This window comes from Garra rufa, chromosome 8 (assembly GCF_049309525.1).
Source record: "Garra rufa chromosome 8, GarRuf1.0, whole genome shotgun sequence".
NCBI classification, from domain to species: Eukaryota; Metazoa; Chordata; class Actinopteri; order Cypriniformes; family Cyprinidae; genus Garra; species Garra rufa.
Genome location: NC_133368.1, coordinates 2903262 through 2928789, shown reverse-complemented (window position 1 = coordinate 2928789; position 25528 = coordinate 2903262). Strand labels below are relative to the sequence as shown.

The 25528-nt window shown below is 37.0% G+C and overlaps 1 protein-coding gene across 1 annotated transcript in view; it reads right to left on the bottom strand.

Annotated features, from left to right (window-relative positions):
* Positions 1-25528, bottom strand: part of igsf3 (immunoglobulin superfamily, member 3) — a 180448-nt gene that overhangs the window by 91374 nt on the left and 63546 nt on the right. The window contains exons 2-3 of the mRNA XM_073846209.1: positions 15691-16110; positions 4354-4740 (exon numbers count right to left, since the gene is read on the bottom strand). Coding sequence (XP_073702310.1) covers positions 4354-4740; positions 15691-16110 — 807 coding nt within the window. The remainder of the gene's footprint in view (positions 1-4353; positions 4741-15690; positions 16111-25528) is intronic.

Genomic DNA, 25528 nt, shown 5'->3' with positions numbered 1-25528 from the left:
TTTTCAATCCTCCACAAAAGCAAGTTGTGAAAAAATGCTGCGCATTAAACGATTTTCCACAGGACACAGGCCTGTATTGCCCACTCACAAGCACACAACCAGTGCCAGGGCAGCTACTCTGAAACTCTAGCTTAGTATTTAAACTACTCTGAAGCTGCCTTTTCAAAAAGTAATAAACTGCAATAAAAACTACTAACAAACAGACAACTTTTCTAAATGTATTTAATGGTGTAGCACCTTATCAACAACTTGATCATTAACCATCAGAGGAGCATTTAAGATTTTGTAATATTTTTAAAAATCCAATACCGCATTTATTTGATTACAAACACAATAAAATCAGTCACATTATGAAATATTATTATTTCAATTTAAAATAACCACTTTCTTTTTAAATTTATTTAAAAATGTATTTATGTAATTTATTCATTTCAAATGCTCATCTTTTCTAGCTCTGCGTGAACTCTGTGTATTCCTGTTCAAGACAGTTAGGGTATGTCGAAAAACTCCCATCTAATTTTCTCCTCCAACTTCAAAATCATCCTACATCATTTTTTACCTTTTTTTCGTAAAGGACATTTGATCTTCTTTGCACGTTCACTTTGTAAACACTTGGTTGGTACTTCTGCAGCGATGTAGGTTGATTTTGAAGTTGGAGGAGAAAATGAAATGGGTTTTTTGACATAATCTAACTGTCTTGAACCAGAATACACAGAGTACAGGCAAAGCTAGACAGGATGAGCACTTGAGGTTAAAAAGTACATAAACTGTCCTTTTATATAGAAAATAACCAATCGTTCCGCTAGATAAGACCGCTCTTCCTTGGCTGGGATAGTTTAGAGCCCTTGGAAGCTGTATTAAAACTCTATTATGGAAGTTCAAACTCCTGGGCACCATAGAAGTCCACTATATGGAGAGAAATCCTGAAATGTTTTCCTCAAAACACAATTTCTTTACGACTGAGAAAAGAAAGACATGAACATCTTGGATGACAAGGGGGTGAGTAAATTATCTGTACATTTTTGTTCTTGAAGTTAATTTCTCCTTTAAGACTTGTATGGCTTATTATAATGTAAATGACGTCTCCTACTGAAATATGCAGTAAAAAACTCATGATTTATGTTTTTTAAAAAAAAAATCCACATCATTTATACACATTTTGGACTATCTGGGATGCTATTATTTCAATTATGTAAAATGTAAAACCTGTTGCTATTTTTACCTCAGCACAATTTAGACAATAAAACACTGATATAATGACCACAGCTACAGAAAGAGCTTGCAGGTGGCGATGGATATAACCGTAGGTTTAAACCACATGCCATACTAGGGCTGGGCGATAAAACGATAACGATATATATCGCGATAGACAAGAGATCGATATCAATATAAAATGTGTTCGATAAAAGGTTCGATATTTTGTATTCTTCGTCGGCCCGCCCAGCCCCCCTTTAACGTACTGTTCATAGCGCCAGATCACAATAGAAGTTAAGGTTATCTTTCCTACAGAACAGGTTCATGTTGTTGTATTAAACAAACTAAATAGCCTTATGTTATTTATCTTATTTACACGACGGCATTTGATTTCTGTCTCTACATGATCGCGCGTTTACAATGTCTCCTCACAGACGGGATCGCGGACTCCATTCATAAAAACGCACTTTACTATAGGGCGGAATTCGTCGATTTTTGGACCAATAAATCAAAAGTTGGTCTGTTAATTAATTCAGATCGCGATATGGACTAGTGTCTGTGAAAACAGAAATGCAAAAAGACCGTTTCAATATGAATCCTGCATGTTCCCGTTTGCCTCTATATCTCTATGCTCTATGTGTATGAATGGAGGAGACGCGTTTTATTTTCACTAACTTACACGCATACTGAAGCACACGTGACGCTCCCGCTAATTTTTGGCCTTTGCATCTCACATGAACAGACAAAAATCTCCAAAGCTGCTGTGAGTGTCACTTTTTATCAATTTTACCGTTTCATTAGTGAAACTAGCATCATTCATACTGTATTACACACTGAAACTTCAAGGAAACCTGTCAAAATAAAAGTACGGTTTAAAATGTGACAGAACCATATTAGTCTTGTATTACTGTACAGTATAATGTAGGTGTTTATATGTTCACATTTAAATAATTTACATAAAACAATATGTATGATAAAAAATAAAATAAAGAGTCACCACTTAATTGTTAAAAAAATACTATTATTTTTAAACCTTTTTTTAACTGAATATAATTTTTCTTCTATGTATTAATTTTAACAGTAAAGCTCTGTTTATTTTTATTTTTAAAAATAAATCTGTGATTTTGCTTTCATTTGATTATCAGAAAAATTAAAACGAGAATTTCTGAAAAAAAAAAAAAAAGATTGTAAGGCCCTATTGTTCAAAATGTTGAAAGTTTTGGACTTATTTTTTCACTTAAATAAATATTTTTGTTATTACACAAAGTATAGGCTAAAGTACCGGGAAAGAAGTAATGTTGGCTACTGGCAACCAGCAATCTGTGCAGAAATAAATATGATCAGCCAAGTACTTTGCAACAACCTCTGACCTGTGGTCAAGCCGTACTACTGGGCCATACATTAGCTTGACCATTCACTTCATCGACAATGAATGGGGTTTGAATTGAGCATTAAGAGATAATTAAGTGTATATTGTGACTTTAGACTTATGTTTACATTTTAATTATTTGAGTTTTCCATGGTTGTTGACATTTCTGTCTTAATAACTGAGGGGATTATGATCAGAGGCAGGTTAAGTTTAAAATAAAAATGCTTGAGTGTAATATATTTTTCTCCTGGTCCTTATTTTAAATGGGTCATAAAAATATCAATAATTATCGATATCGACCGATATGAAACACTGATATCGTGATATAGTTTTCAGCCATATCGCCCAGCCCTATGCCATACCATTGATTTTTTCCCACAAGGAGTCTAAACACACTAGAATATCAAGCGAAATCCATGCTGAGAAACTCCTTTAGTGGCTGCAGCGTCATGACAAGTATCGACATGTTTACATCCTGTCAGGATGGCATCTAGCCTTGTTTCTTGTCTCCATCATTTGTAAGCTCTTTCAATAGCTGTGGTCTACTAAAAGCCTCAAAGGCATCAGGGCTAAAGTGGAGAGAACAAAGATGCGGGTCTTTAGGAAGTTTTATTTGTCCACAGGCATCTTCCCATTATTTTCTTCTCTTTTTATCGCTAGGAAAGCAGTAAAGACTTACATCGCCTCAACTGTTGCCCTTTGACTGAAAATTATAACCAAAAGCAGAACAATGTGGCATCTTATCAGTATGTTTTTGTCTGAGTGGTTTTGCGGTAAAATTAGCAACAGGTAGCCAGTAGCTCAAAGAGTGCAACCATTTGACAACATCAAAATAGTGCCCCCCGACACCCCCAACAGTAAAAATATGTATAAAACAATGGATTTTTTAAATAACGTAAATCTTTCATGGGTTCCCTACTACATATTTCAGTAAGAGACATCATTTACATCATATTAAGCCACACAAGTCTTAAAACCTGGGGTTCCCTTTAAACAAAATGGGATTGACACCAAACTTGTCTGTATAAACAATGTCCGGGTAAGGTCATAAATAGTTTAAGCAACCTAGATTTTTACTCAATACCCCAATTTTTCTAGCCCTACAAACATCTATACAAACATTCTGCCAGCTTATTCAACTCACTTGTGTCTGTTTTGTCAAAACTAGAAGAAAAAAAAACACCAATCCTATGCCAACACATTTTTCTCTTTGCCTTGTCAGGCTTTGATAATGAGCTGATTTTTGATACTTGTCAGGATTTTGTTGTTCATGTAAACACACACAATGTGACAAAAACTGACGTAGTGTTCTGTCACACTACACTGTCTGCTACTCGTTAATGGTAAAGTTCTACTATCTAGAAAACAGCTGAACTGCTTTCACACTACTGTTATTTTTTCTCCCGTTTACTCATTACTTCTAACAGTGGGAGTCTGCGCTATGAGAGAGAGCACCTGGCACAAGAGCTAAAAAGCATCTGAGAAAATAAGGAGCGATACTGAGTGTATACTCTGTGCTTTAGAAACCTTCAGCAGAAATAAGAACTTTAATAGCCGTTTGCCTCCACAATATTACTGAACCAATTTCTGAAGGGAGCCTTCTGAACTTTTTTTAAACCGCTCGCTTATAAGCTAAACTACATCAGAATAATCCACTTAAGGTGACGAACATCTGAATTGAGGCCGAAGGTTCATCTTTTCATTTAATAAGAGCGCTGTTGAGAGGTATCAGCTGACTACTCTAGGGGCCAGTCAGAAACAGAGGGCCGATAAAGATCTGTTATACTCACTGAGAGCGGTAACTGTGATCTGAACATTACGGGACCGTTTGCTGCGGTCGATGAAATCTCCAGTGAGGGTCTTCTCCCGTTCTGTCACTCTGCAGATGTATTTCCCAGAGTCCTCCGGCAGTAGCCGCTGCAACTTGAGCAGGTGGACGGAGGGGCTCTCTTTGCGCACCGTCAGGAGGCCGGTGGCTTCCCGCTCCACGTAGTTGGGTCCCAGTACGGGCACGGCGCTGGGCCCAATCACGGCTACGGGTGAGCTGCTGAAGACCCACGACACCGAGAAGAAGCGCTCGGGAACGTTCTGAGCGTCAATGGTGCAGCGGAGCTCCAGCGGCTCACCGGCCGTGTAGGCCCGGCGCTCAGTGGTCACCTGGATGCTAAAGTCCCGATCTGCAAGAGACAAATAGAGAGAAAACAAGATGATTTAGCCATGACAAAACGGTCCACACTGGACTAAATTCAAACCAGACACTCACATCAAAAGCAAACGAATTTTCATTTATAGAACTAATTTCCATATGATACGCAGTTTGTGCGCCTCATCAGAAAAGCACTTTCTTCACTTCATTTGGCTTCTTCAGAGGTGATTGCCCCTGGGCTCTAATTACTACAGCACACTTCCTGAGAACCACTTTAACTGTGTAAGTACATGGCACTGACAGAGAAAGGGAAATGTACAGGGGGGGGGGGGGGGGTGATGATGATGTGTGTTTTTACATGCGGCCATTATTTGTGTCTCACGCTGTGTGCTGCTCTCCAAAATAACAGCACAGTAAACAGGCCTGTGCTAAAAGAGGAATTCTCAGATCACAGGGAAACAAAGGCCAGTGGCTGTTTTCCTGTGGTACTCAAGCAGCGTGAGGCTCCATTAAGACATTACTGCCCGCCTGAATGGAGCCGGTCTTCGTATTAGGACTAAATCTGCACGCTTCAGACAGATTAATTAGCAGAAGAGATGAAGGGCTGCACGTGGAAATGAATGGCGAAAAACACGACAGGATACATTAGGTGAATACATATACCCCACTGTTCTAGATCTGAAATCAGAAATCTCGGTGTTTTCTGGATGATTGCTGTCTGACTGATTTTGTTGTGTGTTTCATAATGAGCATCAATGGATAATCAACACATTACATATCAATAATCATCCCAACATCCTTTACCAGTCCTAGTATAGACGTTTTTTCCTGAACACGGAAGTAAGTCCGACTCTTAACTGAAAGAATGCTTTGCATTTCCGGTCTGCATTGTTTCTAGTCAAATTAGGGTATATTCCGAGCTAATAAACTAATGTTAAACCTATTAAAATGGTTTTAAAAAGCACATGGCTCCATAGCGCCATCACTTGGCAATGTCGCAATGACCGTCATTTGTCAATGTGTGTAGATGACACGAAGCAGCGGACGTTAGCTACATTAAAAACAGATGGACACTATTTGAAACCGGAACAGAAAAGCATTCAGTCTGACGTTAGAATTCGTAATGGCGGCGCTCATCGTTTACTCAGGAAAAAGGTCTATATTTTGAATGAAAAGGACAGCAAATGAATGGGCATAAATAAGGGTTGGGTGATATATTGAATGATGTGAATGAAGCAACATTTGTAAAAAATTTTTTTAGATTTACAGTGGTGTCCAAAATTATTAGAACACTAGTATTTTCGCCAGCTAAAAATGTTTTTTTTTTTTTATGGTCAAAAGCAGCTGAATAAATGTGAACATTTAAGACAAAAATAAAACAAACAAAAACACTGTTTACAAACACCACACTAGAGGTCTTTTCTGGTTATTGATGTCACAGAATTTACCAGTATTTTGAAAATGATGTATGAACGGTGCTTTACTGGTAAAAAGATGGAACATTGCTGCCTGTGTGAACAGTGCATTTTTGTATTTACCAGTACAATTTACTGGTATTACTGCATGAAAGGGGCTAATGACAAAAAATAAATGCTTCTTGAGCAGAAAATCTGTATATTAGAGTGAATTCTGAATGATCGTGAGACTGAAGAATTGTGTATATATACACTATATTGCCAAAAGTATTGGGACACCTCCTTCTAATTAACAGGTTTGACCACTTTAGTAATTTCCATGAGTACAACTCTTAATGTTTAAGCATACAATTATATTATAGGGCAGGGATCATCAAATCTGGACCTCGAGATCCATTTTCCTGCAGAGTTTAGCTCTTACCCTAATCAAACACACCTGAGCATGCTAATCAAGGTCTTCAGGATCATTAGAGAATCACAGGTAGGTGAGTGTGATCAGGGTTGGAGCTAAACTCTGCAGCGCATTGGACCTCCAGGGTAAGATTTGGGGAACCCTGTCATAGGGTGTTGTGTGCTTCCAATTTTTTAGCAACAGTTTGGACAGAACCCTTTTCTGTTCTAACATGACAATGTGTATAAAGCAAGGATCTGGTAAAACCAAGTCCTAATCCCAGCTGAACACCTCTGGTGTGACTTTAAATGCAGACCTTGAGCCAAAAATTCATCACTAAACACCAATGACTTGTACATTCACTATATGGACAAAAGCATTGGGACACCACCTTCTTTAGAACAGAAAAAGGCACTTCCAAAACTGTGGCAACAATAATGGAAACATAATTCATGTATTTAAAAAATGCATTTACATGTCTGTTGTTGTTTTGGAAGAGTCTACAATGACTGTAGCCATATGTACAAATCATTGGTGTTTGGTGAAGAGTTTTTGGCTCAAGGTCTGCATTTAAAGTCACACCAGAGGTGTTCAGGTGGGCCTGGGACTTGGCTTTATGCAGACCAGTCAAGTTCTTCCACACTGACTGACGGGTATCAATCATTTCATTTTGAACCTTGCCTTATACACAGATGCATGTGGTCATGTCCAAACTGTTGCTATAAAATTAAAAGCACACAATTCCCTAGAATATCATTATATGATTAAACATTAAGATTTGTAGCAGTCAAACCTGTTCTTTAGAACGGAGTGTTCCAATACTTTTGGCAATATAGTGTATATATGTATTCACATTATTATTGTTTTTAGTGTATTTTTGATCAATTAAATGCAGTCTGGATGACCATAAGAGTCTTCTTTCAAAAACATTTTCAAAAATCTTTCCGACCCCACACTTTTGAATGTTAATGTGCAAAGTATTTTATAAATAATAAATCTAAATATTATACTCCCATAAATACATATTATTTATAATATAAATATAAAAATAACATAAATCAATAAGCACTGAAAAATGCTGAAATAATGAAAATATTTTAGTTATCCGACATTTCACACACATGAGAAACATGCACAGCAGCCATCATCAAGGGCATTCACTGATCAAGGACCCACTGTACTATGTAATCAAAGCCCAAAATTTTAAGGCAGATGGTAGTGCAAAAACAAAGGAGATCAAAAACAAAAAAGACGAATGCTTCCGCTTTAAAAACGAAGCGTAAATTATTCAGCAAGTACTTCTACAATAATCCCACAGTTTGCGGTGATGTTCCAGTGTGCTCAACAGCTCAGAGAAGACGACAGCGAGAGTACGCTGCCTATACTTCATCATTTCTCCTTCACGTGTCCCGGAAGAGATGATTGACAGACAGGAGTACAAAAGTGCTTTGTACAAAAGACGCACAAAGTCACCATGTTCACTGAACCCCAGACCTCAGGGGCTGACATCTTATTAGAATCTAATTATGAAGATGTTCTCCTTCCTTTTACAGCTTTGCTATAGTCAAGTACAGTACAATACAATAACTGTGGACAAATCTGCCATTCATAAGGAGAAGGATACTTTCAAAGTCACATGAATAAAGATTTTAGAACGGAAAGGAAATGTCAGGAACTGAGGGCTCACAGCATGAATGACGCCATTAGATTTGAATTTAGTATGCACAATAGATTTGTATGACAGCTAACCAGAGAGAGAAAAAGAGAAAGAGACAATTGTGTTGAGTGGGAGCGGTAATAACTGTGGTAGCTGCGTGAACAAGCTGCTGTGTGGGATTCGCTGCCAAAAGCTTCGTCACAAAATGAGTCCATCGATCTGCTGTAGTATGTGCTTCAATGAGCCATTTGATGTCCTATTAATGCTTACCGCACAACTTCTGTTTCTTCCCCACAGTTCACCAGAGCAATAAACACATTAGCAGACAGATGAGAGAAAACACACAAACGTTTACGCGTGTTATGAGCATGACATATGGTGCGCATTGAGCTAATGTCAACATAAATATGCAAAACAGAATAATCGCACATGACCGAGTGTGTAATCGTGTGGCTCTCTATTCAACAGCTTTGAGCTCCCCTGCTGGAATATCCCATTTAACATGTTTTTATTTTAATTTTGGAATACGGTTACTGGTTTCCAGTTGGATCAACTTGATATTTGTCTGGTTGACCAGCAGCCAGTATCCTCTAAAAACCAGCCTGAGCACCATAAACTGTTAACTGGTTTGTTGGTGTTACTAGCTTAAACAAGACTTTCCAGCCAATCCAATGCAGTCGATTCAGTCAACTACAAATGAAAACACATAAACTGGCTCAAATCCCACAAAGCAGCCACCCAATCACTCCTGCACAGACATGTGCACTTTCAATTGAGCCTAACAGGCCACTGGCTAGTACACAGAGAACATTGTGAGCGTGTTGTCTAGCTGGAAGGGGACTTGGACACAGCCAGCTAGAAAAGGGGATTACAGACAAATCTGTCTTCCCTCGTCTCAGTGTTGCTCTTGAAATGCTTTCTGGAATTTCTAATAGGAATCTCAGTCAGGTGAAGCCTGGCTTGCATACTTAAGGATCAGGCCGCAATGACTTCACCTGGACTCGCTTTAAAGTCCATTAAACATTTATATTTAAGAACTAGCTTCTAATAAAGTTTCCAGATTTTTAATAAACCCTTCCTGTATGCATTCGCCAGCTTATTTTAAAGAAAAAGAGAGGGGGAAAATATCCATGACCTACAGCACCAAACATGTCTAACACTGAAAACTGAATCACTGAAAAATATCTTGCACATCCGCTGCTTAAAATAACATTTAAATACAATTTGTTCACTTGACCTTGATAGCATTTTAGTATAATTACTAGTACTATTATAAATTGTTTTTCACTTGGTCTTGACTTGCACTGTTATTTTATAATACATTGTAAGATTTATTAATATTTAGAGTTTTTAACAATACTGCTTGAGGGGAGTAAAAAAACATGGAGCTGTAACAAACTGCAAGTCATGTCTCTTTAGTCAGTTCGTAAGAAACTAGAACACTTGACTGGAAGATGCTCACAATAAAACAGATGACGATCTCTAAAGGCTTTCAAAGGCCATTTACTGTAAATAGCCCCACATACTGAGACTTTCAAAAAGGCACTTAGCAATAAACATTATAAATGAGTTTACTGTAAGCAACTAAATGACCGAAATGTTTCAAATCCACTATGAGCTCCTTTTAACATCTAGTGGACATTTTCCTGAAGTCCACTTACAGTCAAGGATTTTTGCACCAAAGCAGAAGCTATTTAGTGTGACATGACCTTTTTTCACTCTCTCTAAGGCTGTAGGAGTTTTGCTACTGTTCCTTAAAAATGTGATGATCAGTTAGACTAATGTAGCTTACAATTTTAAAGTGGGCTCACAATTAGTATTGCTTTGCGAAATTTCGTGAGCATAATCCAGTTGTTTTACAAACTAAATTTGTGCAGATTTCTATTGAAATGACTGCATTTAACTCAAAATAAAGTTCCCAAAGCAAATGTACTGTATCTTGTATTTAAGTCGGTGACACAAATTCACCGCTGACCAACAGAAATAAGGCTTAAAAGTCAGCTCTAAAATATGAGACACCAATGTTTCAGGAGTTAGGGCACAGAATAGCACACGATTACTTGATAACCGTTTTATTTCCTATTCGGGTTCATGTATATGCTGTATTTTTAACTTAAGTACTTTTTACCAAGGAATTGTTAGATGCCAGTGTTTCCAGTCATAGCTATGCAAAGATTTGATTTCAAAAACAGTATCAGCTATTAAACTATATTTATGATTTTAAATCTGTATGTAAATCTCATTTCAGATTTTGTGGTGGCTGTGCTTTAAAATTCAATTATTATAATCTTAATTCATGTGACGAAAGATTTTGAAAGTCTGTCAGTAATCAGTGTTGAGTACTACTGTAAAATGTGGGGGAAAAAATAATTTAGTAAAGCAATCAAATGTAATTAGTTACGTTACTTTGATAAAGTAACTGAAATAGTGCATAACACAATTTATTACATTTTGAATATAAGTAACAAAAGTAGCATTCCCAACACTGACAAGAGGTAGAATTGAACTGTTTCTCTTGTATGTGACCCTGGAGCACAAAACCAGTCTTAAGTCGCTGGGGTATATTTGTAGCAATAGCCAAAAATACATTGCATGGGTCAAAATTTTTGATTTTTCTTTTATAACAAAAATCATTAAGAAATTAAGTAAAGTTCATGTTCCATGAAGATTTTTTTGTAAAATTCCTACTGTAAACATATCAAAATGTAATTTTTGATTTGTAATATGCATTGTTAAGAACCTAATTTGGACAACTTTAAAGGTGATTTTCTCAGTATTTTCATTTTTTTGCATCCTCAGATTTCTGATTTCAAACAGATGTATCTCGGCCAAATATTGTCCTATCCTAACAAACCATACATCAATAGAAAGCTTATTTATTGATTGCTTTCATATGATGTATAAATCTCAGTTTTGTCAAATTTAACCTTATGACTGGTTTTGTGGTCCAGGGTCACATATATGTCTACACTTTGTGTCATTTTACTTTTCCACTAACAGTCACGTTTTTGTACCAAAATGGTGGCTATTTAGTGTTATATATCAAGAATCATTGGTCAAATGAGCTGAAAAGAAGTTGAAGAGTCTTTAATCTGTCTCTATGAGGAGCTTGTCTGGTCTGCTTTCATCTCACCCTGCTTAATAGCACAAATCAGACGCATTAGACTCTGTCCCCATCTGCAGCCTGACTCTATAGAGGTGCCCTTGGGAGACAGCCATCCAACACCCACACCCTAAAATCACAACCTGTCCTCTCCTCATCCAATCCACCCACCCCCTGGGACTCTTGACCAATAACAGGGCTGAATTAACATGCCACTCGCAGCTCCCGTCCTGCCGCGTGTTTGATGAGGAGGTGCACTGTCACCTCCCATTCCCATCAAACCGCTGGGCCGGCGTGCTTTGAGATTGAGTTACAGCCTGTGTTCAGTCAGTCAGAGAGAGACAGCGTGCACGTCTGCTGTACATGCTGTCTTATGCTCAGGATGGAACGACGGCTCTGTAATAAATTGGAAAGTAATGGACTAAAGCCGGAGATGAGGGAGGCATTTTTCTGCCCCAGCCTCTGTCCCGTGAAATATGGCTATTCTGAAGAACGGGAGAGAGAGGAAAAGTTCAGAGATCTATGGCATCCTATGCATCATGTTTAAAAAGTAGTTCACCCAGCGCGACTGCAGTGTGTGACTAGCAGAGCAAAATTTACGTAAAAATCTTGCTTTTTATGTTAGCTCTCAAATCAAATGTGGGGCTATTAGACATCAGACATCAGGTTTGACAGTAGCATCAAATATCCTCGGCTCTTGTGGCTTAAAGGAATAATTTACCCAGAAATGAAAGTTCTTTCATCATTTACTCTTCATGTAGTTTTTTCTTCTGTGGAAGATTTATTTGAAGAATGTTTAAACTAATTGTCCACACGATGAAAGTCTCATCAAATACACACACAGACAACAGAAAATATGGCGAAACAACCCCGTTATTATGTTTGGTCATGCGATGTACAAGAACTAATGAGGATGCTAGTCGACATTTGAGGGTTGTGTCACCATATTGGATAAAGACCGTGTATGGTCTTTGATTTGAAAGTGAATTGTGGCTTATTTTGATTTGTTCTTCACACAAAGGGTCACTTCAGAAGTCTCAAGCCATCTTTTAACTATCTCCAACAAACATCAGACAGGAAATCATTCATTTCCAATGAAAAATAATATGAAAAGAAATATGGGAGCTTTTTGAACTTTTCTTGCTTGACCCAATGCGAACACCTAACCTGATGTAATGCATGATTATGAATGAAAACTGAGAACTACTGATCATTGTTTTAATTACAATGATTAGTCATTTAACACAATTTCTATAAAATGGGTGGTTATGAATAATCACAGTCAAAATAATTATTTTTTAATTATCACATAATTATCTATGTTGATTAGCCCTAGAAAATCTACTAAGGTTTTCTTTTAAACATACTAGTGGTAATTTGTTTTGAGTGGATATACCGTGCCATGCGAAAGTATTCATACCCCTTCTTTTTTTTTTTTCACACTTTGTTATATTGCTACCTAAATAATTTACAGCAGTTTAAAGGGTTACTCCCCCCCAAAATGAAAATTTTGTCAATAATCACTTACCCACCATGTCGTTCCAAACCCGTAAAAGCTTTGTTCGTCTTTGAACCACAATTTAAGATATTTTGGATGTAAACTAGGAGCTTTGTGGCTGTGCCATTGACTGCCAAGTAAATAGCACTGTCAAGGCCCAGAAAAGTATGAAAGACGTCAAAATAGTCCATCTGTCATCAGTGGTTCAACCATAATTTTACGAATCTACGAGAATACTTTTTGTACGCAAAAAAAAAATTAATAAATGAACGACTTTATTCAACAATTCGTCTCCTCCGCATCACCATAGCGTCATTTTAGAGAGTATCCCTTAGACGCAAACAGCGTCACGCGGATATGCTGTTTTTGTTTGAAAGCTCCTGGTTTTCATCCAAAATATCTTAAATTGGGTTCCGAAGACGAACAAAGCTTTTACGGGTTTGGAACGACATGGGGGTAAGTTATCAATGACAAAAATGTCACTTTGGGGTGGAATAACCCTTTAACATAAGGCAGCAACATAGCAAAACATGAAAAAATTAAGGGGTATGAATACTTTTTCAAGGCACTGTGTTCATACATTCATTATTCATTAATTTTACCATGGTAAATAAGCAGAGGGCAAAAGCTGCTTAATTACAAATCTAAAACTTCTGTACATCTGCCACTAGGAGTTCAAATGTAACAATAAATTTTTTTGATTTAGTCAAGTGGAATTCATTTCTTTTGTTTTATCTGGATTTTGAAAGTTCTGGATTACGTTTTATTTAATTGTATGGACAAAATATCAAAATATCTACTTTTGTGCTCCACAGAAGAAAGAACATTTAGAATGACATGAGCGTGAGTAAATGATGACAGAATTGACTTTTCCCCCTATAAAAGTGTCGGTCATCAAGCAGATGTCAGCCATTGGTGTTGGAGTTAGATGAATCGATGCGACTGGCTCGTTACCTGATGCTGAAAGACCACTGAGACTTCACTAAGATAACCTTCATGACACTGATGATAACAATGAGGGGTCTCGTGAGAGCCAATGCCTGCTCTGTACTCCATGACAGGGAGTTTGATGTTAAGAGGATCAGCAGCCCCAGCTCTGGGACTCCGGTAATGTGCTTAATTTTAGATAGTGATCAGCTCACAGGGCATATTTAAGCATTTCTGCAGGGAAGCAGAGACATGCATGCCCTGTTTTACACAGCGAGGCGACCACAAGCATGACACGGTTGAGTCATTTGTCTAAAAGGGTTGAACATAACATGCAGAAGTACTTCTGTGGAGAAAAGTGTTTGAAGAAATTAAGATTTTAGGGTGTGTTCACACTTGGAGTTCGGTTCATTTGGTCCAGACCAAAAAAACGATACATTGGCCCTGGTCCGCTTAGTGTTCACACTGGCATTTTTGACTGTGAATCCAAAGATACTAAACCTAAAGGCATAGTGACACAATTGGTCGGGTTGAATGACGTAGCCTATATTTCATCACAGAACTCACAGGAACTCACAGAACACTCCAAACAAAAGGAAAACGTGCATTCGACTTAAAGTCGACTACACCGAATGCCGTCTGCTAGACTAAGCGCGCGCATTGTTGCATGTATTTGATAGTATTTTTATCACCCGTCATGTCGCATAGTGCCGATCTTGTCATTACTCCGTTTTTGGTTCATTTAGAAGTTGGTCTGTGTTGCATTCATATTTTAATCGAAACACAACCTGATTGGTCGGGTTGAAAGATGTAGCCTATATTTCAGGAATTCGGAATTCACTGAACACTCCAAACAAAAGGAAAAGGGGCATTCAACTTAAAGCGGCACTGCGGGTGTAGGACATCAAAGTACTCATTCACGTGGTGAATTCGTCACCTGTCTAATAAAATGCATAATATATTAAAGTATCTTTGGGGTTTCCATGTTTTCACAAAATAAAACCCAGAATTAAAGGTGTTTGACGTCATTGGCAGGTGACACAATGACACAGCACCTACTAGTTAAAATTGCTTATTTCTGTGGATTTAAATATTCTTAGAAACATTTAGGATAATGGAAGTCAGCAAAACATGCAACACTGTTCTAGTGGTTTTTGGATATTTTAAATCAAAAAATCTTACATATTGTGCCTTTAACCCAACCTTCTGGGTATTTTTAACTCAACTGTTGCTTAAAAATGACTATATTTCTTGCTTAAAATGAACCTAAAATACTTTTGATTATTGCTGATGCTTATAGTAATTATGTATCTGATTTTTAATTTACAACCTATTGCAGGTTCATTTTTAAGCTGGCCATATAGTAATTTTTAATTAGTTGAGTTAAATGAAACTACCCAGAAGGTTGGGTTAAACATTTAACCCAAGTGCTGGGTCAAAACAACCCAATCACTGGGTTTGTCCATATTTTACCAAGCGCTGGGTTGTTTTTTACTTGTGTTTAGTTTTTCTTGTCCAATTGAAATGTTTTGGTTTTTATCGGCTGAATGACTAACGCCCAGGTACACAGCAGTACGACTCCTTCAGGAATGATAAATGCAAGACATCTGTGTGTAAATTGTTCATAAAACCATTCTTATGTTAATTTTGTCATGTTCATTTACATAAGATTGAATTTATTCAACAGTATATGCTAATTTCTTCATATTTCAAGAATGAGGCCTATTGAAAGCATTGTACTGTACTTCCATCCCTCACATTAAATAAGATGTCTACTTAGACTAATTTCCATAGTCTTCAAATGTTTTCTTTTGTCTACATCCACACTGCAACTGAATGTGGCTGAAATATGTGTTTTTCCACTTCTAAGAAGAAAACAATGGTTTTCTCTATCAACACCTATTCACTGTGTTAAATTAAATCTCACCGTATAATTAGCAATTAACCTTTGAGAGATGTTGCGATGGACCTCTGAACAACTCAAGCTCACCTGTGGGCTGAACTTTGATAGACGTCTTCTCCGACTCTTTCCGGGTCATGGCGTACCAGGATCGATCCGGGTCCTGGATCCATTCCGAGGCCTCGCAGTAAAACTCTCCCTGGTCTGTGGGCTGAAGCTTGTAGATGGTGAGACGGTAGGAAGTGGCGCTGGTTTTGTCCAGCCGCAGGTCTCCTGAAGACAGACGCTGGCGATACTGTCCCCCTGGCCGCAGTACAAAATCCCTTGACAGGGTGACCAGGTCACGTGGTCCAGAATTAGGATCATCAGCAGGACGCAGGTACCAGCCCACAGAAACGTGAGTATGCTGGGATGTGAGGCGTGAGACCTCACAGCTCAGCTGTAGAGTGTCCCCCTCCACTTTTGAGAGAGTCTGAGCAGGGGCCGTCACTGTCAGAGTATCCGCGATCACTGTGGAGGAAAGCAGGGCACGAGGTTAGTTTGAGAGCAGAGTTCATGAACAACAAAATACACCCTCAAAGGCATTCAGTCCATGTCCTATTAACATTTAAACAGGATTCTCTCCTGCAGGGAGGCTCAATCTCAACCCTTTATTAACTTATAGCCTCAAGAAATAACAAGCCTCTTTTTGTCCTCAACAACCCCTCACTCTTCTTCTCTCTCTTGTCAGCCTCTGCATTCTTATCCAATAAAATATGGGAGAAATTTTTCGAAAAACAGAGTATGGCTACAGAACTAACTGAAAGATGTACATGCTTTTTCTACACAAGTACCTCAGTGCAAATGTTTCAGGCTGCTAGCGATGCATCAGTGATACATTAAATCTCCTGAATGTGTCCAGAATCTCCAGATCAATATCGAAGGCGAGGAAGATATGAGATGTAAGGTAGATGCATATGAAAAATAATGTGCCATGTGCCAAATAATGTTGTCATCAACAACAAACAGCTTACAAATGAAAACTGCCCAATGTCGATCCAGGAAGTGGTAAATTACTGTGCAAGCTTTGGGGTGCTGATGGAAGCGGGATGCTTTAATCATCGTACTGAATACGATGCAGATGTAGTATTTGATAAAAACCCTATTTTCTCAGCTTTTTGCTCAAAATGTTGCTTTTTTTTAATGAAACTTTCATAGATTCAAGAATTTATAAAAAAGATGTCTTGAAGCTAAAATAAAAAGGATTTTTTTGGTGTAAAAGCATAGGCTCTGTTCTTTATTTTGATTTATTGCATGTTCAGATATTCTTGCAACTAAATATTCTGGGGGCCATGAAATTTTAGTGAAAATGATCAAAAATGCTGGTGGTGGCTGGCAACTTTAAAAAAATGCTGACAGGGAAAGATTATACACAAATAAATTAATAAAATCATTAGTAAAATTTAATTATTTAAAGTTTTAGACATTCAAGATTACATTTAACAGTTAATAAATGACCAAATTAGTGGTATTTTTAAAAATTAACTTTAGATGACATCAGACACCATGAGTATAACATTGCCTATTTATACATTTGGATGATGTCTGATATAAGTGTTATTTTAGTACAACTTATATTATAGTATTTATTAATATTAAATTAAATATTAAATTAATTGGCTTTATGTTTATATTTTCTGGTTTGCTTTTAGTGTTCATAGTTTTAGTGTTCATTTTCTTTTTATTTATTTGGCCTTTTTTTCTCAAAATTGCATGATACAAATTACATGATATAAAGTCATATAACTATAAATTCTAAAGTAAGAATTGCAAGAAAAAAAAACTCAGAATTCTGACTTTTCCTTTCAAATGTGAGTTTATATCTCACAATTCTGACTTTTATAACTCACAAATTCACTGCAAAAAATGCTTTTCTTACATAGATTTTTTTAAAATAATTTTCTTGTTTTCAGAAAAAACAAGTCAAAATTATGTGCGTTTTTGCTTGAAACAAGAAAAATAATCTCGTTTTCTGTCTGAAATAATATTTTTTTTTTCTTTACCCATTAGCAGATTATTTTGCTTGTTCTGAGCAAAAACTCACTTCATTTTGGCTTTTTTTTCTGAAAACAAGAAAATAATTTTTACTTGTCTAGAAAATCCTTTTTGATTTAAGAATTTTTAGATCTTTTGTCTGGAAACAAGACAAAAAAATCTAAAAAAGAAATGCATTTTTTGCAGTGAATTTGTGAGTTACAAAGTCCAATTTTAAGGGGGAAAAAAAATGATATTTTTGTAGAACTGCGAGTTTATATCTCACAATTCTGACGGAATTTTGTGTTTAGAAGTCAGAATGTGTTGATATAAACATGCAATTCTGACTTTATTTCTCAGAATTGCGAGTTTGTCTCACAATTCTGACTTTATAACTCGTAATTGCAAGTTTATATCATGCAGTGCTGAGAAAAAAGTGAGAATTGTGAGATGAAAACTCACATTTGCAAGAAAATAAGAATTGTGAGACAAAAAGTCATTTTTATTTTAGTTGCAGAAACAGGCTTCCATAGTTTACTATGTCAGTTACAATGTACTTTATTTTATTTAGTTGCTAAATATGTATGAAATCTTTTTTTTTTATTATTATTATTATTTCAGCTTAATTAAAATGAGTGAAAACTTAGTTTGTTTTACAATACAACAATAACAACGCTGACCCCTACTAGCTACACAAACTAGATTTTAACATTATGCTCCAAAATGTGTTAAACTGTAAATGTAAGAGCACACTGTATTCTCAGCATTGCCATGAAAGAAGCTACAGGTCGAATTAATCATATTAACCTACGGCACATCTGGTTTAAGGCACATCTACTAAAATATAAATGTGACCCTGTTCAGGGAACTAAGGTTTGTAAGAGGACACATTAAGTATGTATTTGTTTACTTGCCTTAAGTTTGTCTCGGGCCCCTATGGGTTTAGTCTACACAGCTTTCCTCTTTCTCGTGTGTACAGTGCCATAGGCTCACATTTGTAAACGACAAGATGCAGATGCACATGGACACATGTTTGCATGAAGCTAGGGAAGCATGAAAGGAGAGCAGACCCGTGACTGCAGATAAACCAAACATACAAATACAGATTTCTTTTTTCATGGACAGCTTGCTACGCTCACACGCTCGAACACTCCAGCTCAGCAGCAGGGCATTCCAGCACATCCCTGACACCACGCTACCATCCTTTAGCGCCGAGCCGCCACAACATGATATTCTGCATCCCATTATCGCCAGATTTCTTCGTGCGGTGCTAGCATTGATTAGCACCAGTCAGATCTTCAGCCTGAGAACGGCGTCTCGCAGACTGTGAAAAAAAAAAACAGCCCTGACATCACGGTGCGAGAAATGGATTTTTGTGACAAACCAAAATCCTGGAAATAAACCTGTGTGACATCTTGAAAACTGCAGCCACAATATTTATCTGAATGAGGCGCTGACAGCTGACGGTTTCTCCAATGCCTCAAGTTTCTTTTTCCAGGACACTTAAAAAAATCATTACAAATTCTAAATATAGCAGGCCTTTAGCAAAATAAAAGGAACTTTATAGTTATTCAAGCATGACTATTTGTAGCAGAGATGAGAAATTATTTAAATGACTTCCTAAAAATAAGTTTGGCCATAAAAGGTAACTATGTGCTTATGGATGGATGGTGCATCACTGGCTCAGCTCCAGGCTGATCATACTGTAGGAGTGGCATGGAAATGTAATCCTGCTGGCTTTGCGTGATGAGGTGCATCTGGTGCTTCCTGCATCTTGTCACCCCTTCAATACGTCCAGCATTGCATGTCTTTGGCGCTGAAGCAGGTCCAATATCAATGCATCCAGCCAGCACGTAATGAAATGTTCCTGGTGCACTGTGCACCTCGTCACCTTGGGAAAATGGCTTTCCAAGTGCCTGATGTAAACTCAAGTGCATGCCTGGCTTATGACTGCTTGAAAACAGTCCAGTTGATGAATATCTAATGAAGAACAAATCAATAAAGGATTAAAGTGACATTAACTGCCTACCTGAGATTGGAATGCATTCCTGTAGCTTAAAACATGAGCAAATGTTGTTAGCATAAGACATTCGCTCATCTTCAGAACAAAAATGTAAATAATTTCGATGAAATCAGAGTGCTTTCTGACCCTTCAAAGACAGGCAACGCAACTGAAATGTTCTCAGGCTTAGAAACATAGTAAGGGCATCAGTAAAATAGTCCATGTGACATCAGTGGTTCAACTGAAACTACAAGAATACCTTTTGTGTGCTTAAGAATTATTCTCCAAGTCACTGCCTTCCACCATTAACCACTAATGTCACATGGACTGTTTTATTGATGTCCTTACTACGTTTCTGAGCAGAATTTTCGTTTTTGAGTAAACTATCCCTTTAATTGCTTAAACACAAACACATAATATGTAAGATGTTCAAAAAAAGTAGGAATGCACATTTCTATGATTTCTACAATTAACTGTTTGACGTTATAGCCCATAAATAAATTTAAATAAACTAAAATTATCCATTTTAAATGCTATAGTACAAATAAATATATGCATCACAACAGTTTTTACTTGTAAAAAAGCTTATAAAAAATCTGATTCTCACTCATTGACACTTTGTATAAAATGTATATAAATGTATATATATAATATATATATATATATATATATATATATTTTTTTTTTTTTTTTTTTGCTGAGTATTTTAATTTACTGTATGTAATTTGTTGGTGTGACATTAATTAGAGTAATAATATTGTGCAATTATAACTTGTGGCGTAGTCATCCGAGTTTGTTGTCTGTGCATTTAAAATCCAATTAAAAAAATGAATTCCAATTAAAAATCTTCAAGTGAGTGTTATATGACAGCGACAGGTAATCTAAATAGAGGAAGTGAGCATGCACAAATAAATATTCAACTGATACAGATAACTTAAAAAAAAATAAATATAACAAATTAAAATTGTGTATATTTAAAGGGATATTTCACTCAAAAATGAAAATTCTGTCATTTATTAAAACACCCTCATGTCGTTCCAAATCTGTAAGACCTTCGTTCATCTTCAGAGCACAAATTAAGATATTTTGATTTAGCTTTCTGATCCTGCATAGACCCCTGAAATGTTCTCAGGCCCAGAAACATAGTAAGGCCATCAGTAAAATAGTCCATGTGAAATCAGTGGTTCAACCGTAATTCTACTAAGCTACAAGTATACTTTTTGTGTGCAAAGAAAACAAAAAATAACAAAATCAATTTTCAACTGATACAGATTAAAACATTAAAAATGTGTATATTTCTGTCATTAATTCCCTAATGTTGTTCCAAACCTGTTCTTCGTTCATCTTTGGAACACAAATTAAGATATCTTTGATGAAGTCCGAGAGCTTTCTGACCCTCCATAGACAACAACGCAACAACCACGTTCATTGTTAAAATAGTCCATGTGACATCAGTGATTCAAACATAATTTATGAAGCTACGAGAACGCTTTTTGTGCGTAAAGAAAATGAAAAATAACGACTTTATTCCACCATTAACCACTGATGTCCTTACTACATTTCTGGGCAGAATTTTCATTTTTGAGTGAACTTTTAGTTTAAATACAAATTACAACATAGATATAAATATTACATAGCAAATATAAATATATCCAATATAATACTGACTAATATTGCACAGATATATAGTGTTTGCCTAGACAAAAAGTGCCTGCCAAAAGCATAAATGTAAACCTTAATATTAACACTAATGCGATTATACATTCAGCTACAGTAGCAATAAGAGAGTACTACACTCAGCTCCATTTAACAAATTATCTCACAGACTCTTCTTCAAAAGTCAGCAAAGAAAATGCTAAATAAAACTAAGCTTTGAACTGCAGAATGTGCAACGAGGTTCAGCCAGGGCACTTGATGACATTCTAATCTTAAACAGAGGCCTTCAAACTCACTCTAAAAATGAGCCTTTACGGAGAGCTGCATAAAAGCCTTTATGAATCAATCAGCCTATCTCTCTTTCTGTGCGAAAGGCCCTGAATAAATGAAAACCTATTGAACTGAGTGAACGGACTCACGCGTACTCCTCAATTATTCAACTTCATGTTTGCTCACACATTATCACTGCTGAGCTAGAGCGCACAAGCCACACAAAAGGTACGCGACGCTAATGAAACAACAGCGAGCGGGTGGGGTGGGGACACAGCTTATATAAAACTAATGAAATGGGAGAAAGACTGCGTGAGGGGAGAGATGAGTGACGGAGGAGGAACAGCAGACGGCAGCCATGCAAATGAAACGAGGGGAAAGAAATGAAAGAACCAGAGAAAAGACGGCACTGTTTAACAGCAGGTTACTTCGGCGCTGCTTTGAAGAAGCACAGATGTTAGACACAAAGACAGAAAGTGAGAATAAAAAGCAAAATAGTGAAACGAGGGCTGAGAGACTGAGGTGGCGGCCCTCCGCTGGGTTTTTTAATAAGAACACACCCTGACGAACAGCTACCTCACGGATCACAACGGAGGTGGGGAAGCACGAAGATAAAAATAGAGGGACTTTTCCGTTTGGGCATCTGATATTCTTTCATTCTTATGTTCTTATGTGTGTACAAGAGTAGATGACGGTGTAGGAGTGTGAAAGAGAGCAACCGCTAACACAGATTCCATTGTGGAGGAGTGCGAGTGTGTGTTCGTATGTAGGCGAGGACCTGAGGGACAATCTTTGCTACTGTAGAACCACGTACACCCCCACACTCACCGCTGACTCCGTAACCATCATGCATTATGATGCAAGTAATGGGCAAACTCAATAAGCGCCGTTCGTCTTAACATAAACGCATGCTAAACAAACGATAAACCCAGGCTCTCTGGAGAAAACACGATTGATACTAAAATATCAGATATCATATTCTACAGAAACAAGCTCGTTACCATAACAACTATTCAACGAGGTCCCATGGAAACAGCTAGCTGTTTCCATGCCAACATTAAATCCTCAACTTGTAAAGGAATAAAGATATTGATGGCATCACTGGCTCTCCAAGTTAAGTCACCAAATCAGGCCTAAAGCGCAAAGCTAGTGCTAATCTCATGCTATTAGCACTCAATTCGCCAGCAGACCAGGGCTGATGGAGAAATAGAGGAGCCTTGGTCGTTGATGATCATCTAAAACTACCGTAATTTGTTTGAGCTCAAAACTTTAGACTTACTACACTCTTAAAAATAAAGGTGCTTCCGGATAACATAGAAGAACCTTTTTTGTCTAAATGGTTCCGTAAAGAACCTTTAACATCTGAAGAACATTTCTGTTTTATAGAAGGTTCTTTGCGGCGACAGAAGGTTCTTCAGATTATAAAAAGGTAAGAAAGAGATGGTTCTTTAAAGAACCTTTGACTGAATGGATCTTTGCGGAACCAAAAATGGTTCTTCTATGGCATCGCTGTGAAGAACCTTTTAAAGCACCTTTATTTTTAAGAGCGTAATATTGAACAACTTGAAAGTCATATCCGTGCATGTCCTACTGGGATAAGACTCAGACGCTATATATAAATATAAATTATACATTTTAGCTATACAAAACAGCTTGTTTCGCTGCTACTTATGAACACTGGTTTGTACTGGTTTTACTGCAAGTTGATATTCTTCTTGTTATTTTCCTATAGTGGATAATGAACCAGAAGTCTCACCCATGGGCTTACTTCCATGTTGAAGAATAAGGTGGAGATATATTATAAATGTACTTTGGACCAGCTTGATGGAAGAAAACCAAAAGATGAAATTATTCATAATAAATAAATGATCAGTCAGGCATCAGTGCTGCCTCATATTACATAACGTTTGAGACAAAAATAAAAGACTCAAGACACACTGAATTCTATACTGATGTGCAAAGCTGCACCATTGCTTGGCCAACATAAAGACACTACACCATGTCAACGCTGGTGTATGATGTAAAAAAAACATATTTGACTACTGTATGTAAGACTATGCAAGTAAAAAATATGAATCATAGACTGTTGCTCAAAAGATAAGATTTTTTAAAAGAAATGTATAATTGTATTCAGCAAGGACATATTAAATTGATCAAAAGTGAGAGTAAAAAAAGTTATTTCAAAAATATTGTTGAACTATTTATTTATAAAAAATGTACACTGAAATATTAAGCAACTGTTTTCAACATTGATAAGAAAAAATGTTTCTTGAGCAGCAAACCAGACTATTGGCAATGATTTCTGAAGAATCATGTGACACTGAAGACTGGAGTAATGATTTTGAAAATTCAAATTTGCATCACAGGAATAAAAAAAAAGTCAGTATTTTTAACTAAATAAATGTACTCTTGTTGAGCGTAAGAGATATTTAAAAATAATAATAAATAATAATAAACTTTTAACTATTGAACAAATTTAAAGGGATAGTTCACCCAAAAATGAAAATCTGTCATTGATTACTCACCGTCATGTCGTTCCAAACTCATAAGACCTTCGTTCATCTTCGGAACAAAAATTAAGATATTTTTGATGAAATCTGAGAGCTTTTTGACCCTGCATAGACAGCAATGCAACTGACACACTCAAAGCCCAGAAAGGCAGTAAGGACATTGTTAAAATGCAGAAGTAGTTGAGAAATTATACAATAAAGTCGTTATTTTTGTTTTCCTTGCACAAAATGCACAAAAATCATTCTTGTGGCTTCATAAAATTACGGTTGAACCACTGATGTCACATGGACTATTTTAACAATGTCCTAACTACATTTCTGGGCCTTGAATGTGGTAGTTGTGTCACTATCTATGCAGGATTAGAAAGCTCTTGGATTTCATCAAAAAAAAATCTTAATTTGTGTTCTGAAAAATGAAGGTTTTACGGGTTTGGAACGATGCGATACGAGTAATTAATGGCTACATTTTCATTTTTGGGTGAACTGTCCTTCAGCTATTTAGATTTCATTTCTTTTGGAATGATGGTTTGTGGTTTGTGAGTTTGTGGTTGTACCTGAATCAGAAAAGATTGGGAAACTATTCAGTGTCAGATTTTTTAAATCCCACTGTGGTGTGCAATAACAAAATCTCTGAAAGTGGACAGATTTTTACTGTTACATCATATATTATCACAGCAATAAACTCTGATGTCAGGCACCTAAGACTCTAGTTTCAGATTCTGTGACCTCTATCTGGAGTGGTTTAGGGCCAACATGCAGGTGTGATGCCAGGGGCACAAAATCTGAGATGAGATACAGCCTGCAGGGCAAGATGAGGATTCTATCCGTCTTGCACTTAGTTTGAGATTCTGTTCAGACCATTCTTATCCCTCTGGTCTGCGCTATCTATTCACTTAAAAGCTATAAGATGGGCTAGATTCACTAAAGTGCGCGGCTGAACCTTGTTAAATTTGATGTGAATTCACTGACCTGAGCAGAAGGCATAACTCAGGTGCCCCAAAGACTCCTCCTTAAGCCAGCCGCCCACTTAACAACTTAAAATAACAGCTGAAGAAGTCCTGAGGAATTCTACCAACCCTCACTTTTGAGTCTGTTAGCCTAATCACACAGAAACACAACAGGGTTGATAAATTAATTAACTGCTTTTGACATTCCCTGTTACTATTGACTCATTAAATCTGACCAAAATAAGAGTAGACCACCATGCAAATGTATACAAGCAGCATTTGGCATGTATCTGTGGTGGCAACATGGTTTGTCAGTTCACTTCAGCATGAACGATAAAAATAGCTCACTGGTCACTTTTCCAAAGATAATGAGTGTGTTATGAGTGGGAAATGTCGGTTAGTGGGCCATTAGTTCTCAGTTTTGCCTATGAAAAAAGTGTCTGTTCATAAAGCCCAGGGAGTCCGTAATTCCCTGAGACACCTGGTTTTCCTAGGTGTGAATGAGCTGGCAGTGATAACCCTCAAAACCA